This window comes from Nicotiana tomentosiformis, chromosome 5, assembly GCF_000390325.3.
Source record: "Nicotiana tomentosiformis chromosome 5, ASM39032v3, whole genome shotgun sequence".
Taxonomy (NCBI): Eukaryota; Viridiplantae; Streptophyta; class Magnoliopsida; order Solanales; family Solanaceae; genus Nicotiana; species Nicotiana tomentosiformis.
Genome location: NC_090816.1, coordinates 94727934 through 94743897, shown reverse-complemented (window position 1 = coordinate 94743897; position 15964 = coordinate 94727934). Strand labels below are relative to the sequence as shown.

At 39.7% G+C, this 15964-nt stretch overlaps 1 protein-coding gene across 1 annotated transcript; it reads left to right on the top strand.

Moving 5' to 3' along the window:
• Positions 1 to 4738: 4738 nt before the first annotated feature.
• LOC138892814 (uncharacterized) lies at positions 4739 to 5255 on the top strand. Its single transcript, XM_070176557.1, has 2 exons — positions 4739 to 4754; positions 4912 to 5255. The coding sequence occupies exons 1-2, from the start codon at positions 4739 to 4741 to the stop codon at positions 5253 to 5255; spliced, it is 360 nt and encodes a 119-aa protein (XP_070032658.1).
• Positions 5256 to 15964: the final 10709 nt, after the last annotated feature.

Below are 15964 nucleotides of genomic sequence, written 5' to 3'. Positions count from 1 at the left end.
ATGTGTTGCTAAATTGTCCCGAAGTTGTACCATTTCTCAAGTAAGTATTGATTTATTAGTTATCAAAATGTAAAATTTACTGTGACTACATATTGATGCAACTACTAAAAATATTTGATATGTCACAGTCACTTCGTGGGTCAATTTGGCTATGATGCTGTATATACGAGATTTGATACGTGGTTCAAACAGTTTGTAAGTGTATATATATATATATATATATATACATATGTAGTGAATGTATAAAAATTGATTCATAAGTTGTGCTAACTTATGACTTTTTTTAACTCTATGTAGGTAAATAATCCAAATAATGGTGTAAATCAATTTTTGAAAGATATATCTTGGGGACCTGGGCTTCAGGTCACAACAATGTCTAAGTACGTAGTGAATGGTTATAAGTTTCATACAGAGGATTGCTCTAAAAATAAAAATAGCAACAACAGCGGGGTGTGGGTTCTAGGTGGTGATGGCAATCAAGTTGGAGATATTGATTATTATGGTGTGGTCAAAGAAATATTACAACTAGAATATACAGGTTGGCCATATAAGAAATTGATACTCTTTAGATGCAAGTGGTTTGACCCAAATCCAACAAGAGGTACAAGAGTACACAACCAATACAACATAATTGAGGTTAATCATACGAGGGAGTATGATCGCTATGATCCTTTCATAATTGCACATAACGTTAGGCAAGTGTATTATGCTCCTTATCCATTGCGGCGGAATAAGTCCGATTGGTGGGTTGTAATAAAAACTAAGCCTGTAGGTAGGGTGGAAGTCGAGAATGTGTTAGATGTTGCATATCAAAACGATATCTCCAATATTCACCAAATAGTGGACGATCAGTTAGAAAATGATTTGGAACATCCTGAACGCATATTGGAAGAAGTTGATATAAATGAAGTAACAATTATAGAAAATGAGGACGAGGAATCAACTGATGAAGCTCAAACAAGTGAGGACGAAGAATTCTCGGACGAGGAACAATACGTCGATGAGGATTAAAAAGTTGGTTTTTTAAAGCACTCTCGTTTTATAGCTAGTTTCTTATATGTTTCAATCTAAATGTGTATTATATTATGCAGATGGCAGGCAAGGGTCAAGGTAACAATGACCCTACTAGTTCTCGGGGTCGAGAAAAGGGTAGGAAGGGAAAGAGGAGGGTAGAAAATAATACTCCCTCTTGTCCACCTTTTTCAGAGATGCCTATGTCTTATCCTCCACCACACGGCTATACTGAGCTGCCACAGCATCACGAGCCGTACACCTTCATTCAGACACCCAGTCTTCCATCACAGGGTCACAGGACTATACGTCTGGCATACAGTCCAGCTGCCTCATAGCCATCTGCATCACATCCACATGGATCACATCCCTACATATCACAGCCACATGGATCGCATCCACCCATGTCACAGCCACTCGAGTCACAGCCACTCGGGTCACAGCCATCGGTATCACATCCACTTGGGTCGCATCCAGCTATGTCGCAGTCACAGGGATCGCAACCATCTTCATCATCGACTCCATCTATTGCAGGCCTTCGCCTGGGAGGCATTAGCTCTGACCCGCCTACACCGTCTTCACATGCATCTGATACACATGCTTCGGATGGTGATGACGAGGTAGTGCATTATGATCGATATGGCAGGATCATCATAGTCCCTGAGGGTGATGGGTAAGTGTTATTCATTATTTTTGCGTCTATTGATTTGTAACATTTTTACTAAGATATTAATGTGTTTTTATTGTTAAATTGTAGGTTCAGGCCGGGTAATAAAACTACGAGGATAATCACCAATGCCATCAGAAAGCTTTATGATGGCCCTTATGCGACTTGGACTGATTGCCCATTCTCACTGAAGGAGCAAATTTTCAATCAATTTAAGGTATAAATGTTCTTTTAAACAGTTTAATAATTTATACTTATGATGTTTCTATCTAATATTTAACTTTTGAAATACAGAGCAAGTGTGTATGGGAAGACCGCTATAGCGCGGAAGTGGCTACAAATTTTCATCATAAAGCTCGCAAGAGATTGGCGGATGCTTTCTCGGATGCTAGAAAGAAGAACAAGAGGCATGGCTGGTTACTTGAGAATTTGTGGAATGATTTGCAAAGGCAATGGCTTACCGCAGAGTTCTTAGAGATGAGCTAAAAAGGAAAGAAAGCTCGTGCATCCGAGAAGGGAGGCTCCTTGCACACTGGAGGTGCGATCAGCCTAGGGACAATAAAAAGAAGATTGGTACGTAATTGCTTAAATTATTTTACTTTTCTAAGTATATCTATTCTGTTTATTAACTAAATTAATTTGTTTTCAGGAAAAGAAGTATGGGCGTCCAATGAGTCATGATGAGCTATTCAAGGAGACACATGTTGTGAAGAAGAAGAAAGAGAGGGATCAAGATAGGTGGGTCGAGGACCGGGCCTCGACTGCATATGTAAGATTTTAATTTTATTTAAGTATTATAATTTACTTTTATAAACAACTTGAAATACTGATTTAATTTAAAATAATATAGGGTCGCTACCAAAGTAACGTGGAGGAATTCATCCGTAGTCATCCAACTGGTGAATCGGGTGAGCCAACCCAACCTTCGGACGAGGATGCTGAAAGAATATGGTTGGAGTCTGTTGGCGGTCCAAAATGGGGAAGGTATACGGGCTTCCTACTAAAAACTTCCATCGCTATAAGTGTGGAATGCGAGGAATAGGGACTTCCTCGCATGGCGAGCAACTTAATAGGGAGAGCCTCTCCGCTATGCGGGAGACAGTGACAAAGCTCACATCAGAGCTAGAAGCGGCCAAGGAAAGAGAAAGGCTTAGAGATGCTCAATTCCTTGGCATGCAAGCTCAGATCAGAACTCTCCTATCTAGTGGAGCTTTTCCGTTGCCCCGATCTCGTGAGTCATCTCCAGAGGGTCGACCTCCACGTGATCGTTCCTCCCGCCCTGCTCGTGATCGTTCCTCCCGTCCTCCCCGTGATCGTGCTTCCCGTCTTCCACAAGACCGTTCTCTATATCGTCTTGTAGATGAAAGTTCATCAGACGGTGATGATGATGTTGTACAAAACACCCCTTGACTTTTATATACTTTGAACTAGACAAATAGAACCAGTTTTGAACTAGTTGTAATTAGTTTTAACTTGGTTTTGGATTTTTATGTTCAATTGAACTTTAATTTGTTAGTTTTAAAGTATTTATTGAATGTTTTGGTTGTTGTTGTTGTGTTGTTGTTGTTGTTGTTGTTGTGTTGTTGTTGTTGTTGTTGTTGTTGTTGTTGTTGTTGTTGTTGTTGTTGTTGTTGTGTTGTTGTTGTTGTTGTTGTTGTGTTTTTGTTGTTGTTGTTGTTGTTGTTGTTGTGTTGTTGTATTGGTATGCTGGCAGGTGGTTTAGCTGCCAAAACAGGCATTTTATGCCAAAAATAATCCCAGAAAAACCGACAAACGTTGGTCGGTTTTTAATTAAAAAAAAATTATTCCAAAATACCGACCAAAGTTGGTCGGTTAATGAACGTTGAATTCCCAGAATTCAAGACTACCGTCCAACTTTGGTCGGTATTTTGCTTGCATTGTTGAGATTACCGACCATAGTTGGTCGGTAATGTTTAATTTTAATTAGTTTTAAAAAATATATATTTTCAATTACCGACCAAAGTTGGTCGGTTTTTTTTAATTTTAATAATTAATAAAAAAAGATAATCCGACCAACTTTGGTCGGTAAAATTAAATTAATAAAATATGTTTCTGACCAAAGTTGGTCGGTAAGTAATTAAACTTGTCAGATAGTCGTTTTAATATACCGACCAAAGCTGGTCGGTAATTTCTGACCAACTTTGGTCGGTAAGCCGTTCAGACCATCAAAATACCGTCCACACAGTAAAGGTCGCGTTTTGGTCGGTAATTTGCCATAACCGACCAACGTTGGTCGGTATTTTTGGTCGGTTTTTAGCGAATTTCTAGTAGTGAGTATTTTAAACTAGAATGAAGGAGAGAATATATTGTATGCGGATCTTGGTGGCAAAGGAAGGGATAGGAAGCTATAAAAGTTAGCCAAGATTAGGGAGAGGAAGGCTCAGAACCTAGATCGAGTGAGGTGCATCAAAGACGAAGACGGTAAGGTATTGGTGGAAGAGGCGTGTATCAGGCGTAGATGGCAGGAGTACTTCCATAGACTCTTGAACAAGGAAGGGGATAGGAACATCGTACTGGTCGAGTTGGAGATCTCAGAGAGTCGGAGAGATTTTAGGTTTTGTAGGCGTATTAAGTGTGAGGAGGTTGATGTGGCAATACGGAAGATGAGGGGGGTAAGGCAACTGGGCCTGACGAGATCCCGGTGGAATTTTGGAAAGAAGCGGGTAGGGTAGGCTTGGAGTGCATTACTAGCCTGTTTAACGTCATTTTCAAGACGAATAAGATGCCCGAAGATTGGAGGTGGAGTTTGATGATTCCTTTGTACAAAAACAAAGGTGATATCCAGAATTGCAACAACTATAAGGGTATCAAACTGTTGAGTCACACTATGAAGGTTTGGGATATGGTGGTGGAGAAGAGAGTGAGGATAAGTGTATCTATCTCTGAGAAGCAGTTCGGATTTATGCCGGGACGGTCAACTGCAGAAGCCATTCACCTTGTTACACGATTGGTGGAGAAGTAAAGGGAGAGGAAAAAGGACTTGCACATGGTGTTCATTGACCTTGAGAAGGCTTATAAAAAAATCCCGAGGGAGGTGCAATGGAGATGTTTGGAGGTTAGCGGAGTCCCGATAGCGTACATTAGGGTGATTAATGACATGTACGTAGGTGCTAAGACACGGGTGAGGACTGCGGGAGGAGACTCAGAATATTTCCCTGTGAAGATGGGGTTGCATTAGGGATCAGCCATTAGCCTGATTTTGTTTATCCTAGCATTGGATGTGCTGACACGACACATACAAGGGAGGGTGCCATGGTGCATGTTATTTGCTTACGACATATTTCTGATTAACGAGACGCGAGGAGGTGTTAACACTGGGTTGGAAGTTTGGAGACAGACGCTGGAGTCCAAAAGTTTCAAGTTGAGTAGCTCGAAAACTGAATATTTGGAGTGCAAGTTCTGTGATGAGAGGCATGAAGAAGAAGTGGAAGTAAAGATTGATACTCAGTTCATTCCCACAAGAGATAGTTTCAAGTATCTTGGGTCTATAATCCATGGCAAAGGGGCGATTGACGAGGATGTTACTCATCGCATTGGAGCGGATTGGATGAGATAGAGGCTAGCTTCAGGGGTTTTATGCAATAAGATTGTGCCGTCTAGACTTAAGGGCAAATTCTACAGGGTTGTGGTTAGACCGACTATGTTGTATGGAGCTGAGTGTTGGTCCGTCAAGAAGTCTCATATCCAGAAGATGAGCGTAGCTGAAATGAGGTTATTGAGATGGATGTGTGGACATATCGGGAAAGACAAGATTAGAAATGCATCCATGGAAGCCAAGTTGCGGGAATCGAGGTTGCGATAGTTTGGGCATGTGAGAAGGAGAGACATAGATGCCCCAGTCAGGAGGTGTGAGAGGTTGACCATGGCGGGCTTGAGAAAGGGAAGGGGTAGGACAAAGAAGTATTGAGGAGAGGAGATTAGGCAGGACATGTCGGTGCTTCACCTAACCAAGAACATGACTAGCGATAGGATGGTGTGAGATCGAAGATTAAGGTGGTGGGTTGACAGGTAGTTATGAGTTTCTCCTAAATTTACCAGTAGTACTAGTAATATTCCTGATGTTGGTTGAAAGTTACTTCCTTTTAGTTTGTTATTATATGTCGTACTTAGCAAGCACGTCCATTGTTTTTGAAAACAGCTACTGAAAATTGTTGCTCCCTGATTGTTACTATTTGATGCTACTCTTTTTCCCCTTTTACTGGAAATTGATGCTCCCTGCTTGTTACTATTCGATGTTACTTTTTTCCGCTTTTTCCTTATCGTCTTTTGTTTCCCTATTCTTTCTTTCTTTCTCCCCCTCTTTCTTCTTCTTCTTCTTCCCTTTTCTTCCTTTACACCTTTTTTGAGCTGAGGGTCTATCGGAAACAATCTATCGGAAACAACCTCTCTACCTCTCCAGGTAGGGGTTGTTGCACCCTATTTTGTACTAGTCAAGACAGGATTCAACTTGTGGTTCTGTTATTGATGAAAGAGAGTCCCCGCCTAATTTTTAAAGGTATACTAGGGTACCTATTTATTTACTAAGTCATATTCTTCATTAGTCTGATAACCAGTGAAATTATAGGTAATGGTTCTTTTTATTTTAAGGGGAAGGTGTTAGGCACCCCATAAAATCTACCTGAGGTAGCTCCATAGGACTTAGACTAGGTTTAGAATCAATTATTTATAAAATGCTTTGATTAGTGATAAGGAGTATTGATTACTGTATACCTAAGGGGAATGTATGATAAAAGGAATGTGAGACCCTAAAGGGATGCGAGTTTACGAAGAAGTTCATAAGATATAGAGTTTTGAAATTGGTATATAAGTGGTCTAATTTTACAAGCTTGTAAAAGAAGTTGAGTTATGAAAACACTTTGATTGGTGGGATGGTTATTTATATATAATTCTAGGGAGTTTTATAAGAAAAGTGAACCTAAAATTACCTTAGATTCGGAGGGTCTTCAAAGAAGAGGTTATTTGGCGGAAATTCCTTAAGGGCGACAGCTTTGATTTTCCCTTTGAAAATGAAGCTGAGATCTGATTTCCTTTTTTTTAAAATAGAGCTGCTACTTTGCTAAGTTCCGGACTTTGAAAATCTTTTGTGGGAAGGAAATATGAGTGAAATACAATAATTAGCGAGCAAATTATAATTATGGAACTAAGGATCTATTACTAACTAATTTCCCTTTTTAAATCCTATATTATTTATGGCTTGCCTAAGTTTATATGATATTAAAACATAAAAGAAAATGCATGTGATCTAATATATGAGTGTCATATACATGAGATATAAGACAACAACAAAGGCATAACAAATGCAACTAACAGTAAATTAAACTAGCAGAAGCGGTAAACTTAAACTAATCGAGACAGTAAATAATGGTAAAGGAGTTGTGGGAAAGAGGAGTGGACTCTGGTGATTGGGCCTCAAGAAGGTAGGCCCATCTGTAAAGAGACGTGAGTACAACATGATTTCGGGCTCCTCGACGAAATGCAACAAGGCTGGAATTGGGCCTGAGTTCATCAGGAACTTAGCGTCTCAAACAGATATACATGCCAAAAAAATAAGAAAGTCATTAGATATATTATTCAACATATACTAAACATACTCTAACAAAATATCACACTTGTGATGCATATGCTAGGTATACAAACAGATAATTGAAACAAGAATAAGATTAATACTATAAGGGAAAATTATATATATTAATGTGGTGGCTTTACTTAGCAAATAGTTCACATCGGAAACCTTTCGTTGTCATTAAACATTAAACCCTTAAAGAGCTGAATGTGTCAATGAATTAATAGCTAAGGAGGGAACCCAACTCTAGACCGATGCTCCCTTTTGGATCCCCGACACTTCAAAGTTCCCAAGGGAGTCAAGGCCCATGGAAATGCTTGTGACATGGAGGGCCGCCCAACCTAGAGTCGAACTCCGCTCCCTAATACCCTTAAATACTAAGAACATGTTTTCCCTACGGGTTTAAGTGCCAATGAGCCCCTTCCAATATAAACTAAGTACTAAAGTAATACTTACCACAAAATATATACTTTTTCTCTTAATAATAACACAAGAGAACACATATTACTTTTGACACTGGATAAGGAACACATATCAGTAAGCTTAAAGGGGCTGACTTTAGAGTACATATAGATTAAAAATAAAAGTCCATGTCATACTGCTACATCATTAAAGAACAACATATTCAGGAAGGTATTAATAACACTACTTAACACCTTAAAAATCATTAATGCGGATTCAAACCAACAGTCATGGCCATCCATTGTTATAGCGAGGTTATCAAGGTCATCAAGAATGAGATTAAACTCTTAACATGACTATCAGTTCACAGATTCAAACATGGTATCGCCTCAACAAGGTCATTCTTCTAGCAGGACATCATATTCAGGTAAAATTAGTAAAGGGCTTCACAAAGCTTGAGAGTTAGAGTCAGGTTCAATTTTAGATTTAACAATAAAGAAGAGGATTAGGCATAATTTAAATACAAAATATGGTATTATAGAGTAACACAATACACTTGTGATATTTAGTCAACTACACATAGACGGGGATAAGTGAGATAGTGACCTCTTAGAAGAAGGGGAATTTTGCATATTACAGAACTAATTACAGAACCAAATTAGCATGTTAGTAAAGAAAGGAGATGGAACCATTGTATCAAAATAAGTTCAAACTGAAACATAAGTATAGTTCAGTATGCAGGTATGAAGCGGGCATGCTTCAGCTTCTAAAGTGTCACTTGATTATAACATAGTATCTAAGTACGATCTTCATGGAAGATAAGTTAATGATAGATGCATGCAGGCTTTACAGAATCAATGGTGGTTCAAAGAGATTAAAGATAGGTATGTACCGCACAAGCTTTGAATTACACATGTATATGAGGGTATGCACTGATCGTGGGACAAACAAACTTAATTATGCAGCAAATACCAATTAACTTTATCCAAACAAGATCATGACTTACACCATAGAGAAGAAGCTGGATTAACATTAACAGAATATATAAAGAACAAAGATTCATGAGAAGAAGACAGTTTGATGCAAATAAGATAGTTTCCTACACATGTGTACAACAGTTGAGTATGATCATGAGAAAGGTCATAGTGACATCCCCAAATTACCCTCAGTGTTAGTAGACACATATGCAGAGAAGGAAAGTATCTAATCACTTAGATTCTTTCACCTAATTTTTGTGATATGGACTCATTGAAATTTTAGATATATCTCAGCCAGGATCAAATAATGAACTCAACCATAAGGCAAATAGTATGCAAAGAACAATAAGGTTACAACAGAATCACTGCTGAAGGGAAAACATGAACATGATTGGTTTAACAATGATAATAACTAAACAAAGTAAAGACTATAGTGGTAACTCATAAACAGTTTAACAGGCAGAGATGAAAGTATTTAGACATTTTAAGTTCAGGCTCAAGATTAAAAAGCAGGGGAATATAAGACATCTTAGTTATAACTATCAAGTATTAAACTCAATTTCAAAGTTCACAAAATTACAAAGGTGTAACAAGACAGAGATGAGCTTTCTGCAAGTTAATGAGAATTATGAAGTTCATTTTGAATATAAACACATAAGAACTTAGGTATAGAGACTGTTGAAAAACAAAGATCAACAATTATCAATGACTTAATTTATCCCTTAAAGAGTCACAACAGAACAAGCTAACCACAAAAGGTCATCAAACTAACCAAGCATAAACATCAAACATATACAACATATAAATATAATCTATATCACCTATCTCAATACACTCATGTCATTTAAAGAAATGAACAAAGAGAAAAGTGAGAGGGAGATGCTGACCTTTTCGCGAGCAGCATACCAAACAGACTTTTTTATTACTCAAATTCCCACAAATTCTCGAGTTTGTCATGCCCCGAACCAAGGGGGCGAGACTGGCACCCGATGCTTTACCTAACCTAGCGTACCAACTTGCGACTAAGGGACTCTGAACATATAATGTCATAATTTGTCCATGAGGCCATATTGCAAGACAATTTGCAAAGAAATATATAAAACTGAATGAAAACTAGCGCTTAATAAACATCAATATAAAGTTGGGTTGACAAGGCCGTCATAACTACTACAACTGACAAACCAACAAAATATACATACCAGGCCTACAAGACCAACATACTGCACTAACTTACATGATATGTCTACAAGCCTCTATTGATGGATGTATTGTAATCAGAACAGGGCCCCGACCTACCCATAACATATATACATACATACAGAAGATGTACACGAAACCCTAGACTCGGAAACTCCGAAGGACGTGGAGCTTACCGATCAGGCTAAACTCGGGAAACACCTACTGAGGAGGTCTAGCCGTCTATCTATCTAAACCTGCACACATGAAATGCAGCATCCCCAGAAAAAGGATGTCAGTACGAAATAATGTACCGAGTATGTAAGGCAATAACATAACTAAAAGCTAAACTGATAATATAGTAACTGAAAGTAACTGGGAGTCAAAGATGATCTGGAGATATACTTACGTGATGATACTGACTCAACTGCTTCAATATAGTAAGTAAAATAAATGTTCGGCCCTATAAGGCTCGGTACGTGTAACTGCTCGGTTGTAGAAGGCTCGTTCATAGGCGATCGGCCATACTAGGCTCTGTATCTTGGCTATCCTTGGCTGGGTGTATAACTTACCATCTAATCAGAGGTTTCCCAATAGGGGTCTGTCCATCGATTATAGCTCGATGGTGGTAAAAATACAGTAATACTGTATATATATAGACCCTCTGCTGTCTTGACTGGAGGAAGACATCACTCAATTGAATATAAAGTTCCGATAAGGGAGAATACTATAATTTATGAGACTAGGATAATGTATATAAATTCGGAAGTATGAACTTCTCTTTATGCCTCATTATCAAACACATGTAGTTACGAGATCATGCCAAAATGAAGGAATGACTTATCCTTAACATACCTTATCACAATCTTTCCAATCAACAAGTTGAACTCGCCTCTTCGCACCTTAATCTACAACAACGATAATAATACTATCATTAAGTTACGAAAGGTACAACTATCACACATTGAACGACAACCTTATTTTGTATTAAAATGGGCAACATCTCCACTATAATCCTTACTTCCTCCAAATTCAAGGTAACACCAACAACACAAATGCAACAATAACAACATATATACATTATTTTCCAACCTTATATACACCACAAAATACTACAAAATAGCCCAACACACCCCAATCTCTTCATACACAAAACGACCACTGTAGTACTGTCAAACAACCCGAAAATATTACGATGAATGACCAGCCTGATAAGTAGAGATTTTAGCCTATAATTTATTTCTTTTACTTGTGTTTTGGGCCAAAAATGCGTGAAGGTATTCCCGAAAACTAACTTAATATGCTTGCTTGCAGGGATTGTTCAAAATGATCCAAAGGAACCATAATCAACTCATAAAGGAGTCAAAACTTGAACAAAAACTAAGACTGGGCCAAGAGGTGTGGAACGCGGACCGCGACAAAAAAGTGCGGCCGCGAAAGTATCAATGCGGACGCGGCCATTATTTCGAGGTCCGCGATATGAAGAATAAGAGAGATGGTTTTTTGGGCACAAACATGAACGCAGACCGCGACAAGAAGATGCGGCCATGAAAGTACCAGTAAGCCGCGATGGGAATTCCGCGGACCGCGGTTGCTAAGGTTCAGAGAGCGCATAATTCAAGAAAAAATGAGAAGGGCGGTCCGCGTCAAAGTTACGCGGCTGCGGAAGTCTCTGACGCGGACGCGGTGGAAATTATGCGGTCTGCGAAAGAAGGTTCAACCCAGGTCCAGATGTGAAGAAATGCGGACCGCGATCAGAATTACGCGGCCGCCAAAGCATGTGTGCGGCCACGGTCAGAATTACACGGCCGCGAAAATTTTGCAGGGGTATTTTTGTCCGGAAATTTCAGCTTAGTATAAATAGATCTTTTTGTCAATTTTAGGAATGTTATGTTTTTGCTGAGTACGTGAGACGAGTAGGTTTTACCTTTTGGGCAATTTTGTACAAGATTTACCTTATAACATTAGATTTTTATTTTTTAATTTACTATTATGGATTATATCTTCTCTTTATCTTTGATTTCTGCTATTATTATGAGTAGCTAGACCCATAGCTAGGGTTGTGTCCCAACCCTAGCGTGAGTATTTAATGGGTCTTGAATTTTAGGGTTTGATTGTTTATGGGTTAGTGATATTTAGCCTAGTTCATGCTAGAATTGTAGAATTAGTGGTTGCAAACACTGATTCATGCCTTTGTGACTTAGGCTCTTCTTGAGAAAGAGGGACTAAGTCTAGGAAAACTAGGCTAACAAGGAATTGGGGTGAACTCAACAAATTGATAGCCCCATTAAAAGGGTTAAACCTAGAGATAGTAATACCCGACCTGAGCTACTATCACTTGTATTGCATGAATACCCATTTGGACTTGAGAAATCGAAATTGGCCAAATTCACTCAAACTACCGAGAGGTATAGAGCGAGTACTTGGGTATGATAGCTATATTACGACCCCAATCAAATTAAACTCGCCCTAGATTCTTGATACCCGTTAAATATCCACCTAGGCGGAAGTCACTACCCTAGTCCTTTTAAACACTTGAAAGCTATCATCAAAAATATTATATTTAGCTTTAATCTTAGCATACAATAGAAATATAAATAGAAGTAGAATCAACACCATCATGTTTGGAAGTGCAATTAGGAACTACACACACATCTAGATTTAGATAAATACCTAATTCCAAATCAATTAACTCCCTGTGAAAATTGATCCCGACCTTGTTGGGTAAAACTGCATCGATCATCCTCGCTACTCAATACTGGTGTAGGTTTGGCACCGATCAATTTTTGGCGTCGTTACCTGGGAATTAGACGGTTTTAGCTATATATCTAACTATTTGTGTGTTTTGTTTTTCTTTCCTTCCATTTTTTAATTTTTGTGTGTCAATTGCTTTAGGTACCAAATGGCTCATAATGAAGCTCTCGGACATATTCCTCAGGGGGAGGAGTTAGATGAAAATGATGTGGATGAGGTCAACCTAGAACCTCAAGTACAAAGAAGAGGCCACCCGCCTCATGAAAACATGCCAAACCCTCCCCCACCTCCTCAAATAACCAATGTCATGCTCACTCTATTGGAGCAAAGGGGTTTCTTCACCGGAGCTCTACAACATAACGCATATAAGCATCTCAAAGGTTTTGTAGACACATGTTGGGGGAGCAAGCAGACGAATGTATGTGAGGACGCTTTGAGATTGAGGCTTTTTCCATTTTCACTTAGAGGGAAGGCTTTGGATTGGCTTGAGAGGTTTCCCAACCATTCTATCACTATGTGGGATGAGTTGGCTGAGAAGTTCATAGCAAAGGTTTTCTCTCTGGGTCATATGGAAACATTGAGGGATGAGTTCTTAGACTTTAAACAAGAGCCAAATGAACCCTTACATGAAATCTGGGAGCGGTAACAGACAATGGTAAAAGAATGCCCCAACAATGATATGACTGAAGCAATGATCCAGCAGACAGTTTATAGGGGGTATCAACACAACCAACTAGTGTGTGGTGAATCAACTGGCAGGGGGTAACTTCATGAACACGCCATATTCAGAAGCATGTGAAATTCTAGATGAGATGGCGGACACCTCCTCAGCTTGGCAAAGTCGGGCAAACGTTCCTCAAGGTGACCCTAATGTCATCCAACTTCACATGGAACTTTATGATCACGGGCAAGCCATAGTTGAATTGACAACTACTATGAACCAGTTAGCAAAGGCTCAACTTTAACAGGTTCAGGGGCCAAAGCAAGTAAACGCCATGGAAGGAGTGAATGTAATGGTCAACAAGAGAAGACATCGTGGTCAACAAGTGTAAAGCAATCAAGAGCAATTTGAGCAAAGTGGTAGTAGCTAAAATCAAGACGCTTCTTATGATGATCAAAGTGAGGAAGTTTTATATGCCAATAATTACCAAGGTCCACAGAGCAATGCTCCAAATCAACAATGGAGATCACAAGGAAACAATCAAAATTGGGGCAACCAAGGTCAAGGGAATTGGAATAGTGGAAACAACAACAATCCGAAAAATTGGGGGAACAACAGCCAAAATTGGGGTAATCAACAAGGCAATTGGGGAGGAAACAATAATAGAAATTGGAGTTGCAACAATAATAACAATTGGGGAGGCAATGGAAACCAAGGGGGTTGGAGCAACAATAACCAAGGCAATCGGGGGTCGATCTTTCAAAGGCCCGCGATGTACCTACAACCCAATACCCCGCCTCCATATCCGTCTCAAGGGAAAAGTTCTTCAAACAATGAGATGGGGCGGATAGAAAGTATGTTTAAGAAAATGATGGAAAGAAATGCTGACTCCGATGCCCAAATAGCCTCCCACAATACTTCTATCCGCAACTTGAAAGTACAAATGGGTCAAATTTCTCAAGAATTGAATACTCTCCCTAAGGGGGCACTACCAAGTGATACGGTAGTAAACCTGAAGGGTGGGAACAATACAGGCCATGCAATGACGATGACTATAAGAAGCGGTAGAGGTGGAGATGCAAGTACCTCCATTCCAAGAAAGATTGTGAATGATGATTTGGTTGTGAAAGAAGATGATGAGATCCAAGCCAATGATGAGAATGTGAATGATGAAGTGAGGATAGACATTGATGACAACGTGGAGGAGACACAAAATGATGTGAACCCGTGTAGGGAACACGTGATAGACATACCGGAAATGGTAGCGCCCAAAGCCAAGGCCTCCTCCACCGTATCCTCAAAGGATTGCAAACCAAAACAATGAAAACCAATTCAAGAAATTCATTGATATGATGAGGATTTTTTCCATCATTGTGCCTTTGGTTGAAGCTCTAGAACAAATGCCAGGATATGCCAAGTTCATGAAGGACTTGGTAACAAAGAAGAGGTCAATGAATTGTGAGACGATCAAAATGACACATCAAATGAGTGCCATTGTGCATTCCATGGCTCCAAATCTATAAGATCCCGGTGCCTTTACAATTCCATGCACTATTGGTAGTGCCGATTTCGCCAAAGCCTTGAGTGATTTGGGAGCGAGCATTAATTTGATGCCATGTTCTGTGTTCATGACATTGGGTATTGGGCAACCAAGACCTACTTCCACGAGGTTGAAAATGGCATACCGGACAATGAAGAGACCACTAGGGATTATTGATAATGTTCTAGTTTGGGTGGACAAGGTCATTCTTCTCGCAGATTTTGTGATTCTCAACTGCAAAGTTGACTATGAGGTGCCAATCATATTGGGGAGACCTTTCCTAGAAATAGGGAAGGCATTGGTTGATGTGGAAGCTGGGGAGCTCACCTTCCGGGTGGGCGATGAAAATATTGTGTTCCATGTGTGCAAGTCAATGAGGCAGCCTAATAGCAACGAAGTATGCTTTTTTGTGGATCTTGTGACGGAGGTGATTGTTGATGACACGAGTGCTATGATCAATGTGGAAGACCATCTGGAAGCTGTGTTGTTGAATCATGAGGATGATGAGAAGGAAATCTTGATAGAATGTGCAAATGCTTTGCAAGGAATGGGATCCTACACATATGGACCCCATAAACTTTCCTTGGACCTTGAGAACCGGTAGACTCCGCCAACAAAGCCCTCAATCGAGGAGCCACCAACATTGGAGTTGAATCCCTTGACTTCACACATCAGGTATGAGTTCTTAGGCCCTTGTTCCGCATTACCTGTTATTCTTTCTTCGTACTTAACTAACATGCAGGTAGATTCCACCCTTGCGGTGCTTCAAAGAAGGAAGAAAGCAATAGGATGGACTTTGGCTGACATTCGGGGTTTAAGCCCCGCCTTTTGCATGCACAAAATCATACTCGAGGAAGATGCCAAACCATCTGTGGAACATCAACGAAGGTTGAATGAGGCCATGCAAGACGTCATCAAGAAAGAGATAATCAAATGGCTAGATGTAGGGGTTGTGTACCCCATTTCGGATAGTTCATGGACTTCACCGGTACAATGTGTCCCGAAGAAGGGGGTATGACTGTGATCACAAATGAGAAAACTGAGTTGATCCCCACTAGAACTGTTACCGGTTGGAGGGTATGCATGGATTATAGAAAGCTGAACAAAGTGACCCGTAAAGACCATTTTCCATTGCCATTTCTTGACCAAATGTTGGATAGACTTGCCGGGTGTGCTTATTATTACTTTTTGG